The 12,505-nt window shown below is 45.5% G+C and overlaps 1 protein-coding gene and 1 pseudogene across 3 annotated transcripts in view; one reads left to right on the top strand and one right to left on the bottom strand.

The window, feature by feature from the left end:
- Window positions 1-4,380, bottom strand: part of EFNA5 (ephrin A5) — a 286,969-nt gene extending 282,589 nt beyond the window's left edge. For both annotated transcript variants that reach the window (XM_017527236.2, XM_017527237.2), the window contains exon 1: window positions 3,968-4,380. In XM_017527236.2, coding sequence (XP_017382725.1) covers window positions 3,968-4,092 — 125 coding nt within the window. In that variant the 5' untranslated portion in view covers window positions 4,093-4,380. The remainder of the gene's footprint in view (window positions 1-3,967) is intronic.
- Window positions 4,381-6,675: 2,295 nt separating this feature from the next.
- Window positions 6,676-12,485, top strand: LOC119470994 (annotated as a pseudogene). The gene is made up of 2 exons (XR_005199983.1): window positions 6,676-7,063; window positions 11,391-12,485. The product of XR_005199983.1 is annotated as an actin-like (transcript).
- Window positions 12,486-12,505: the final 20 nt, after the last annotated feature.

Here is a 12,505-nt window from a genome sequence, read left to right as displayed (position 1 = left end):
CTCCAAGGTTACATGTTAACAAAACAAAAAGGTGTCAATTACCTGCTACTCTAATATGAAATGTTTAATTTACAAGTATCTACAAGAATTGAAAAAGTCCAAAGAAACCATGATTAGGTTAAAGTTTAGTAAATCCTTAATGAATTACAGAGATATTTTCCTCTTAAGAATATGTAAGGTTTTAAATTGATGACACTCAAACCTTAACAGAAGCAATACACCAGGCTGAAGAAAATCGGTATTCCTAAAAGTGTGTTCGTCATATTTGCTGCGTATTATTTGGTTATTGCATCAATAATGCCAACCAGTAGGAGATATGTTTAATTACCCTAATATCATTTTGGAAAATAGTCAAAAGAATCCAAGAAGAACTTTCAATATGCACATGATGTTTAAAAGTATATTCTCATTAGAATCACCAAATGGTTTATGGCATACTTCAGATGAAGAGGCATGTTCTTAATATTATGACTCTCTTTATAAGCATAGCTACTAAATGAGAATGAAAGTAAAGTTTTATTATTGGAAGTCTTTTTAACATTACTTAAAGTTTTTTACATTCTTAAAGAAATTAAGGACAAATAGTTATATTCTTCTTGATGTGTATTTTCATTATTCAAAGTTACTTAGTGACATTCCAGTTTAGAATTCAGCATAATATTAAAAGGATCATTTGATTATTTACACTTTTAGGTAAAACTTATACAAGTTTTCAAATTTTGGAAATACAGAAGATGCATTTAGGCAAATGTTATCACATATTTCTATTCAAACTGATACTTTTCAGTTGCTATTTCACAGAATTGTGCCAATTCAACACATAAAATCAGTTTGGTCCCCTATCCAATAAATACTAGCAACTAAAAAGTTATCAGCATTTGAAAACTCAGTATCCACTTCTCAGAAGTCAATACCTGGGTACGTAGATTCTAATGGTAAAATTATTCTGAGAGTAAATAAATTTAATATTTCTTCCTGTGAAATTACATCTACAGATGCTCATGGTATCAATGGAGAGGCTGTAATGAAACTCCATGTAGAAGATAAACACCTATCAGATACTCAACTTACACAGTAAGATACTGTACTTAATCCTGTGATTACAATATATTTAATTCTGATTTTACCTAAACATAATTTCAAATTGAATCTGTTAGTATAAGCTAAAGTAGATGTACTGCATTTAGACACAGTATCCATTATCACCAGTTTAATGTGCCCACTGAACTTTATTTATTGAGAGAAAAAAAATTTTAAGTTGCAATTAAATTCCTCTATGTTTTTTCCCAAAAGATTGAAGTCTTATTAGTTTAGCAAAATATAAAGACACAGGGTGTGGCCAGCTTACTTTACAAAATAACACATATGAAAAGGAACTGTAAACTGAATTTATAAAATTTAGTAAACCCATGGAAATTTTCTGAAATATTTTCTCACGATTTTTTGGTGACAAACTGTTTTTATTTTTGAAATACTTATTCTGCATGTGGCCTCTTTAAAATTATATCCAAGTTCACTTTTCTTAATGCATCGAAAAAGCAACATTTTATTCAACACTTCAGAGATAAAACTGCCTACTTTTAAAATATGGTTTTTGAAGTTTTTAATTGTTATAATATTTATAACAAGATAAATGCGTCCATAAACTCCTAAGAATAATAAGTGTTAGGGCTGAATCTCTTGGGGTTGAGAGGGGTACATCATTCTTTCTTTTTGACATTATCAGACTGATAATGATCAAACAGAAAGGTATTTCCACAAACCTGAAATTAGAATACCGATTTAGAAATACTCTTGGCATTTTAAAATTCTGCATATTAACTTTGTCTGGGCAGGTTCAAAGCCTCCATGCCATCCCGAGCAGAAGAGTTTTCTGCAGGCAGGGCAGATCTATTAAAAAACGTGACCTGTGACAAAAATCAATGTGCTAATCTCAAACCAAACAACAGTATCAAAAGCATAAAACAGAGATAACCTAAGATAAAATGTCCTCAAACTAACTCAGACTAGCTTGACAGGTTAAGAAGGGGGGTTAGAGTAGGGGTGTTGCTGGTTCTTTCCGTTTTAACCCAGGAAGACTGGAACACCCAAGTATCCAAATAAATGAATGCCATGAGAAAAAGATCACACTGTGGAGTTTGGAGTGGGAAAGAAAAGACAACCAAAAGCAAAATATTCCAAATTCAACGAAACTATTTCAGTGTTGCTTTATTTAGTAAGGTGCTAAAGTTCAGAGATCCAATTTCTGCTTCGTATATGCTGCCTAATAAAGCGCAAACGGGGGGAATAAAACCAACCAACATAATGAGACTTGCTTTTAACACCATCACAACTGGAAAGCTTGCACTATTTGTCTTGTCAGCTTTAATAAAAGGCATCTCCTCTGGCAGGATGGCTTCTTTTTCTCTTTTCTTAATAGTGGTAAGTGGCATGTCAAAGAAGAAATCGCTCCCCATTCCACCACCCACCTCCAGGAGACCCTTGTTTTTTGAACCAAACTTTCAGTAATATCTGCACTCCTGTTCAGCGGTGCATTTAGGACTCGGGCTACCTGAGTAAGACTATCCTGGATTAGCAGGATTGGGGGAACTCCCTTTCGATTCTGTTACCCGCGGACTGCGAGTGGGGAAATCTTCCCATCTTCATTACTGACATTACTCAAGCAGGGAATCCCTCTCTTGCCTTCATGCCGAGGGGAGGCTGGAGGCAGGCGGAGAGAGCCCGCCGGAAAAATTAGAGGTAACCACCGACCCCCTCTCTGCTGGAACTCGGGGCGCGCAGCAACTCTAGGCTAACCCCTCGGCCTCCCACCTCTCTCTTCCCAACTTCCTCTCCAGCCCAGGGGAAAACCTATGATTTTAATAAATAGTACCTAGGAGGGCACTGTGATCAGGACACAGCTGGAAGCTGGCCTCTGTCCCGGAGAAAGCATTGCTGTATGCGCCCAGCGGGGTCGACTTCTGTGTACAGGCCGGGAAACAATAAAGGTTCGGAACTGCTCCACACCTGGAGGATCCCGCCGGGCACTCTGGATAACCTTCCCACTCCACTTTCAGGGTCCGAAAACACGGGACGTCTGCGGCTGGCTGGTGTCCAGCACGCGCGCTAGGATGGCCCCAGGCGCCCACCTCTGGTCTCCCGCGTACCCGGCGGGCTTCGGGGACGCCAGCAAAACAGTTCCAGGTAACCGCGCGTTCCTCCGGCTGCACATCGCCAGGCCATAGCAAAGGGCTCCCACCTCCTGGTTGGGCCAACTCTGGCAGCTTGTTCCGCACACATGACGTAACCCGGTATTAGATCAAACTTTCTGGCACCTTGAACCCACTGGGGTGGGTGGAGGGATGGAGAATGTGGAAGAATCCTCTCCACTGCCAAGTGCGCCGGGCCCAGACTGACTCAGGGGCCGAATGATTTCCTCACAGTTGAAGAGGAAAATAAAAGCCTAAAGCTTCCGCTTCCCAGCCCCCCTCACTTCCCCTAGCCCGTGCGCTCACTCTGCGCGCACCGGGAAAAGAGAAGGAAAATTTTAAATTAAAAAAAAATAAAAAACTTTGGGGGATGTTTGGCGGGTTCTCTGCGCAGTCCCTGCGGACCCACGTTCCAGGCAGGAGCTCCGAGCGGCGCACACGGGGCACTCCCCGCGCTGGGATCCGGATGCCCGCCAGCCTGCCGGGGCTGTGAAGCGAAGTCCCGACTCCCCAGCTCCCGCCCTTTTCCGAGTGTCCCCACGCTTGGCCGAAGCAGTTGGTCTGGGCAGCCCCAGGGACTCCCATGGGCACCTGGCCTTAACAAAGAGGGGCGCGACGCGAGCGCTTCCCGCCGACACCTCAAGCCATCAGCGCCCAGGCGACGCAGGCTCTGAGGGCGCGCGCCGCCCGTGGCTGGTGCGCGCCGTTCCCCGCCGCCGCTCCTTCCGCAGGGCCCCGAGGCCCGGCTAGCCCCGGCTCTCCGCCCCTTACTGGCTTACCTGGGGTTGCTGCTGTTCCAGTAGACAGCGTAGCGGTCGGCGACGGCCTTGGAGCCCGGGTCCTGGCTGAACACACACATCCAGAGCACCAGAAACACCAGCGTCAACATCTCCACGTGCAACATCACGCCTGGCCAGCGGCGGAGCCCCCGACGCGCCACTCCGGGGAGAGAGCGGGGATCCGTAGGGAGGGAAGAAAGGGACAGAGAGAAAGCAGTCGCCAAATAAATATGAATAAATAAAAATGAAGGTGGGCGAAAAAAGAAAGAGGCGCCCGCCAAGCTGGGGAGAGGTAGGAGACCGAGAAGAAAAGGCAGTGGGGTAGGGGGAATAAAGACAAACTCGCACCCCCACTGGAGGGTTCAGGAGGAAAAAGGAATCACAAGATGGAGAGAAGCGTGCGTGTGTGTGGTGGCGGCGGCGAGGGCGGGGGAAGGGGTGCCAAGCTGTGTCTCGGGCGGCGGCGGCAGGCCGGTCACCCCGGGAGAGGGAGGTGCGCGCCGGGCCGGGCGGCTGCAGCGCGGGTCGGGGCAGGCGGCGGCGCGCGCTGCACAGTCACCGGGAGTTGCGCGCCGCAGCCGCGGGGAGACATACACCGGCCCGCCGGGCCCGGCTCAGCGTCGGCGCTGCGGACTACACACGGCTCTGCCGCCGCCTGGGGCCCTCGCACTGCGCCCCGCTTCGCTTCAAGTTACTTTGGCGGCCGGTGGGAAACTGCAGGAAGGCGACGTGCAGATGGGGGCTGCGCGCTGTAATCCCGGGAGTCTGAGATCCCCTTTCCCCAGCCTCCTCTGTGCGTCAGCCGGGCGATCCCCCGAAATCTCAGAGGAGTCGTAGGTGCTGCGGTACCGGGCGGTGCGCTGAGAAGGGTGGGGATCCGGAGCCGCAAACCCAGCTCTACCGATGTCCTGGAACTGGTTACGCGGCAGCTGCGCCGGCGAGAAGCGGTCTTGCCTCGAAAACCTCAAAGAAAAGTTTGGTTCTTCACGTCTGCAGCAGGTCCCTCGGCGGAGTCGGACCGCGGCGGTAGCAGAAGAGGGCACCCCGGGTGCAGGCAGAGCCTCGGGGATTTCTCGCGCGTGCTTTCTTTGACTGGATGTGGGTGCACCAGAGTGAATGAAGAGCAGAGGTTAAGAACCAGCCGGCCTGGAGGAGCTGGGATGCCCAAACCTGCAAGACGACGCCAACCCCACTGTTCGGCTGGAGAGCGGGAGGGGAAACAATCACTTTCAAATGGATCCCTCCAACTCCTGGATGGGCTGATGTCAGTCTCTGATCGCCTTCCGGAAGGGAGACTGAGCCCCCACACGCGCTGCCAAGAGCGGGGGGTGAGCTCTCAGAAGTGTCCCTGCGACTCCGGAGGGTCCAAGCCCAGCAACTTGTAGAGATGCATCAATCAGTTTGAAATGTGAAAAGAAAAAAGAGAGCGAGAGAAAGAGAGCGCACAAGCGAGTGGCACCTCCCCGATGACTACATCAGAAAACCTTCCCGATCCTCCCGCAGCTGCTCCTCTCTCCCTCCTTAGACACAGCAGCAACAGAGGTGAAAACCACCAACCGAATCCTAAAACCCCTACCCAGGCGGGAAAATAAATAAACTTGAGTGCAGCAGCAGCAGCACGAGCAGCCCTGGAGGGATTGAAACGACTGGCAAGAAGTGGAAAGGGTTTTGTAAAAGTCAGTTTTGCAAAAGAGGGGGGAAAAAAGGAGAGAAAAAATGCTTTATGGGAAAAATCTCCTCGGGCACGCCCCCTCGTTAATGACTTGCGTGTAAAGCCGACAGCGGCGGCGACCCAGCAGCAGCAGCCTCAGTAGAGCGCGAGGCCGCGCGCGTGAACGTGGACGTGGGCGGGGGCTGGGGCTCCGCCCGGGCGTGTTGCGCGGGGCGCGGGGCTGGCAGGCGGGCGGCGCGAGTGCGGGTGTGAGCTCCGGACCGAGCAGGGGGAGGCGCCGCCAGCCCGGGCCCAGCCGGCGCTGCTGCCGCGGCGGCCCGGGTCATGTGGACTGCCTTCCTTTTTTCCTTCCATGCAGTTTACTTGGGAAAGGTGGGGTGGGGGCAGCTGGAGCAGCCAGTCAGGGAAGAGCCTGCTGTTTGCTTGCAGATTGGGGGTTTTTCCTCTCTTTACTCCAACCGGATTGGTTTGCTCCACGAGAAAGAGGCGTTTTCCTAATCTCCTCCCTTCCCCACGCCTCCTACCCCTTCCCCCCGCCCCACCTTCCAGAAACCTGACTAATTGAATTACTGGGAGTGCCGAGGCGCCCTCTCCTGCGCCCGAGCCCAGCAGCCACGTGTAACCCTTTGGGTGCTGAATTCCGTCTGGGTAAAGAAATAATTTGACATCTTTTTACCTGGGAGTAGGGTCTTTCGATTTTAAAGGAACCGGTGCCCACCCTTTGGCTGGAGAGCCGGCATCTGTCTCTGGGGCCCCTCAGGTGGCGAATGGGCTGGAACGGAGCCTCAGGGAGTGCGCGTTCCTGTCAATCTCCCTCAGCTCCCTGAGCCGCACGCTGTCGGGCGCTGGGTGAACTGGAAATCTGAGAACCCCCTCCTGTGCCTTTCAGCCCTCCTCTCCCCGCTTGGAATTTAAAGATTGTTGGGCAGGAAGCAAGTTTTCTTTAAAGTGATGCTCTGAAAACACGTTTTTAAAAATCAGGCAAATCACAGTTTAAAGTGATTACAATTCAGTGCGAACCTTCCACAGAGAGGAAATGAATGCGGCAGACGAGCCCTTCAGAAATACCTCACACCTCTTCCATTTCAACCTGGAGGGTGATTTGCCGCCCACTCCCCAAAGAATAAACGCCTTTAACGAACCTGGTGCGGAAAGAAACTGGGGCCGGGGGCGGGGGATGAGAGAGGGAAAGCAGTTCCTTTATTGTTGGAAAAGGCCCCTCGGTCCTGAACTTCAAGGGCAGGTTTGCACTCCTGGGTCTTCAGCCGCCACCGAAGCGCGATCTCCTGGCAGCGAGACTGTCCCAGCGCCTCGGAATGCGTCCCCTGTGGTCCAGCGCCCGGGGAGCGAGCCCGACGCCTGCTCTGCGGGGCCACAGGCCCCTGAGACCCGCCCTTGCGGGGTCTGCGGGCTCAGGAGCAGCGGTATTTTTCTCATGTTCTTTAGGGAGTTTGCTGCATTAGTGGGAAGGGCAGATCCCCAAGAGAAAAAAAGGCAGTTTAGTTTTGCTCCCACACCTGCCAGCTCTCCTTTTTACTTATTAGCCCAATAAAATCTAATCTCACGTTCTGCCTCCTGTGCCTTCCATTCTTCAGACTTGAGATTTCCAGGCGCTTCAGAGCTGTTTGGAAGCGTCCAGACGCCCTCCAGTGGTGGGCCTGCAGTCCGCACCCAGCAGGGCCATTGCCTGCAGCTCAGGCCGGATTGAATTTGATGGAAAATCTAGGGCTACGACCAATAAAGACTTGAGAGGAAAAGAAACAGTTCATAGAGGCACGGAGTTACCAAGATGTTATAGGCTCTTGGATAAAAGTTGGGTCGTTTTTCAATTACAGTAATATTTCCTATCTGAAGAGATCCCGAAATCGTCCTAGGAAAGTAACTTACATTTTGTGACTAGATAACAAATTGCAATCTGTACAATAATGGACTCTACCACAAACCAACCATCTGCCTAATTATTAAAAATTGAAATTCAGAATGTCGACACAAATGCTCCTGCGTCATCTGTATGTTTCACAAAGTTCCAGCAGTGAGAAAAAAATGGGAAAAGTTAAGTAAGAGAACCAACGGATAAGCTTTTATTTTTCAAATCAAATTTTCAGTTAAAATGTTATTTACTTTTTTCGCTGGTCTGTAATCTTGCTGATGTTCAAGTTCTTGGCTCATTTTAGGGTGTGTCTGTTTTTTCTGGTGCAGGAAAGATGGATTTCTTTCCTTAGCTTTTCTGATAGTGGCTCTAATAGGTGCTCGTATGACAGACGCAGTTTTGCAGGAAATATTCTGGACCCTTTTAAGAGATATGTGTATCTTTAGAAAAAAAATATCATGACTCCTGTCTTGGGTAAAATGCTGATCCTCACTGAAGAGTCTTTTTAGTCAGGAAACTATCAGGTAACAGGGAGCTAGCAAGCTGGCTTCCTGTGGCATTAAAGCCAAAAAAAGTGAAGAAAAAGAAACGGTATCCACTCATTTCCCATTTGAAATACATACAACCAAATGGGAAAAATCAAGGCATCGGAAAAATATGGATGTCCTAATATTTTAAATATCTCTTGTTCAAAGTTTGAATAGTCCCATATTAAACAGAAAAACAAAAAAAGCGTACATTGTGGTCTTCCTTAAAGTGATTCATAGGATTGGAATAACATGTTGAAATTTGCAACTGTTCATAACAAACTCGAATGTCTACATGAAACAATTCATAAACCTAAATCAAATTATTCTGGAATTATGTGCCTAAGTCATTATTGGTATTGAAATTACTAGGCGGCTGGATGATAGATATAGTAAGTCCTTACTTAATGTCAAGGATAGGTTCTTGGAAATTGTGGCTTTAAACGAAGTGGCATATATAAGGAAACCAATTTCACCATAGGCTACTTGATATAAACAAGAGTTAAATTCTTGTGCATATCTCAGTCACAAAAACATCACCAAACTTCCAAATAAAGGCCAAAACATTTCTAATGTTAAACTTTGAAATAAATGTGAGCTAGACATACACTTGAGAAAGATTGATAAAAACAAGTAAAATCATCTAACCAATTTTTCCAGTTCAGGATTGCGCGTGGCCAGAGCTCAGGGCTCAAGGAGGGAAGTAACCCTGGACAGGATCCCGGGGTGCACTAACACTCACACCCACACTCACTCATACTGGGAATATTTAGACATGTGCACAGCTTACACACCACCTAGCAAGCACAGCTGTGGGATGTGGGAGGAAACCAGAGTACCTGGAGAAAACCCACACAGACCATGGGGAGAATGTGCAAACTCCACACGGACAGCGGCCATGGCCTGGAATAGATTTTTTTTCTCATCACTATTATGACAGAGTGACGTCGAACCAAACGGCGTTGAGGACCTGCTGTACTTGAATAGACTTTGAAGAGCCAGATTATTAACTGTACACTTACATTAGATAATGTGACTTTGTCTCTTCAGGGAAATATTCATGTGATTTAAATTTATACAAATCAGCATTATATGAAATGATTTTATTATAATTCTCCCAGTGTCACAGAAGCAATGACTTTTAAATGCCTTTAAATGACCATTAGAATACAAGTATTTTGCCAGGTATAGAAGAAGATGAATGTATAACAGAAAGAAAACAGCAAGAACCTAACAACATGGAGTCAAAAAAAAAAATGCAGAGAGTGTTCGAATGCTTTGAGTTTGACAAGACAGTGTTATAGGGAGCTGAGACCTGAAAAAACAGGTTGGTAATGGACTATAAAAGGGCTTATCTGCAATTCTAAGAATGTTTCCATTTAAAGCTATAGGCCACTGGGTGCATTGGTGGTTTTAAAGCAAGTACCATTGAAGAAACAATTTATATGCCTCAAAACACAAATAGGAATTTAGGTATTTAATTTTTTGAACTACCTTGATCAGTGTTCTAAACTTGGCTACAAATGAGAATCACCTACAGAGCATTAAGAAAAACAAACAACAACAAAACACACACGCGCACACACACACACACACACACACACACACACACAATCCCAGGGCTCCACTCCCTGTTTTAGTTGGTTATAACGGAGGGGGACTTGGGATCTACAATTCTTAAAAGCTCTCCAGGGAATACTAATGAGCATAGAGGATTAAGAACCACTGATCCAGGTAATTTGTTTTTACTTAACTACTTTAATATTTCAGGCAAAAGTAAGTTCTGCGCTTATTTATCCGGAGAACTAGCCCAACTCACAATTAGGCCAGAATATTGAAACTTTTAGACAATTTCATGATCTCTATTAATGTGAAGTGATACTGATACTTTTAAATAATTTTTATGTGGCACAAAATTATATGTGAGTACCATCTCCAAGATGTGGTTGCAGGGCAAAGCTTAAATATGGATTAATCTTCTTTCTTAGACTAGTTTTTAATTTGAATTAGCTGCCACCAGGTAGAATTAGAGTTCTGTTTCCTCAGGTGTCTGGACAAATAAATGAAATAAGCTGGCAAATCAAATTCCTCAGTCCATAGACTAAGCAACTCTTAATATGGCAGATAAATTAGAACTAGTATCTAGAAGAGATAATAAAGGAAATAAACTGGAGAACAACAATTAAATAAATAATAATTAAACATAAAGCTTTCTAACAGAAGACTAACATAATGGTATTTAAGCTAACCCTGCTATTTTCCTAGAACATTTAGAATAAATCCTGAAGCTCCAAGAAGCTCGGATCCCATCACCAAAATGTGACTCAGCTGTCCTGCCCACAGACTGAAGTTACCAATAAAGCACTCTCCCCTCCCTACCTTTTTTTATAACAAGTTCCTAAGAATCTTCAGAAATAACTCTTTGCTGGCTTTTCTCTCCTCAGAGACTTTAAGAAAAGCTCCTTTTCTATTCCTGATCTAGTTATCTCTTCTGTGTACAATCTGAAAAAAAAAAAAAAAAAAAAAAAATCTGTAGAGTACCACATCTCTCCTTTCAGTCCTGTGACCTTCAACTTCCGTCATGAATTTTCTCCCTTTTCCTCATTCTCCCTTTCCTTTTCTGGGATTTGCTGAAGTTCATTTCCTTAAATCTACAGAGAAACAGAAGCAGTTTAGCAAGTTGCTGCAATATCCTGAAAGAGGCATTTAAAAATGCTTTTATTTATGAACTTAGTCTATTTGTTGTTTTGCTCATTTTAAAACATATTTTAAATAAAACCAACATAGCAAATTTCTTAAACACACAGAACTTTCAGCAGTCGTTTTGGTAAACAACATAAACCATATAATTAGGCACATATGTAAATATATGTTATGTTTCTATGTATTACAAATGCATATGTGCTCATATGTAATTTTTTAAAAAAAGCAAGCAAGGACTGGTTGATGTAACCAATTTCCACATCACTTTTCATTATCTAGATTTCAGGATATATACCATACGTACAGTTAGGTGACCAGTTTTCAACCATAAAGCTTAAATTGGTAAGTAATTTTATTCCCATAAGCCATTTTCAGGTTGTCTTTTACTATCAAAATGTGAATATACATTCTACTTCTCTGTATTTCCCTTTTCAGATTTTTTAATTAAAATTACCAAATAAAGTTTATCTGTATTTTACAAATCTAAAAGATCCATCAGAATAAAGTACATTGTCCTGGTTGAGTGTGGTGGCTCAAGCCTGTAATCCCAGCACTTTGGGAAGCCGAGGATCACTTGAAGCCAGAAGTTCAAGACCAGTTGGGGCAACATAGCGAGACTTTGTCTCAGAAAATATTCTTAAAATTAGCCAGGTGTAGGCATCGTGATGGACTCCGGTGATGGGGTCACCCACATTGTGCGCATCTATTAGGGGTATGCCCTCCCCCACACCATCCTGCATCTGGACCTGGCTGGCTGGGACCTTACCACCTCATGAAGATCCTCACCAAGCTACTGCTTCACCATCATGGCTAGCGGGAAATTGTGTGTGACGTCAAGGAGAAGCTATGCTACCTTGCCCTGTACTTCGAGCAGAAGATGGCCATGGCAGCCTCCAGTTCCTCCCTGGAGAAGAGCTATGAGCTGCCCCACGGCCAGGTTATCACCATCCGCAACAAGCAGTTCCGCTGCCCTGAGGCACTCTTCCAGCCTTCCTTCCTAGGCATGGAATCTTGTGAATCTCTGCATCCACGAAACTACCTTCAACTCCATCTTGAAGTATGATGTGGACATCTGCAAAGACCTGTACGCCAACACAGTGCTGTTTGGTGGTACCATCATATACCCTGGCATCACCAAAATGATGCAAAAGGAGATCACCGCCCTGGTGACCAGCACAATGATGATCAAGATCATTGCTCCTCCGAGCGCAAGTACTCTGTGTAGATGGGCGGCTTCATCCTGGCCTGGCTGTCCCCCTTCTGGTAGATGTGGATCAGCAAGCAGGAGTACCACGAGTCCAGCCCCTCCGTCATCTACTGCAAATGCTTCTAGGCGGACTGTGATTTAGTTGCATTACACCCTTTCTTGACAAAACCTAACCTGCGAAGAAAACAAGATGAGATTGGCATGGCTTTATTTGCTTTTTTGTTGTTTTGGGTTTGTTTGTTTTTTGTTTTTGGCTTGACTCAGGATTTAAAAACTGGAACGGTAAAGGTGACAGTAGTCACTTGGAGCAAGCATCCCCCAGAGTTCTATAATGTGGCCCAGGACTTTGATTGTACACTGTTCTTTTTTAAAATAGTCATTCCAAATATCGTGAGATGCATTGTTACAGGAAGTCCCTTGCCCTTCCAAAAGCCACCCCACTTCTCTCTAAGGAGAATGGCCCAGTCCTCACCCAAGGCCACACAGAGGAGGTAATAGCATCACTTTTGTGTAAATTATGTAATGAAAATTTTTTAAAATTATGCCTTAATTAATACTT

Source organism: Cebus imitator, unplaced genomic scaffold (assembly GCF_001604975.1).
Source record: "Cebus imitator isolate Cc_AM_T3 unplaced genomic scaffold, Cebus_imitator-1.0 Scaffold46, whole genome shotgun sequence".
NCBI lineage: Eukaryota > Metazoa > Chordata > Mammalia > Primates > Cebidae > Cebus > Cebus imitator.
This window is presented reverse-complemented; position numbering and strand designations above follow the sequence as displayed.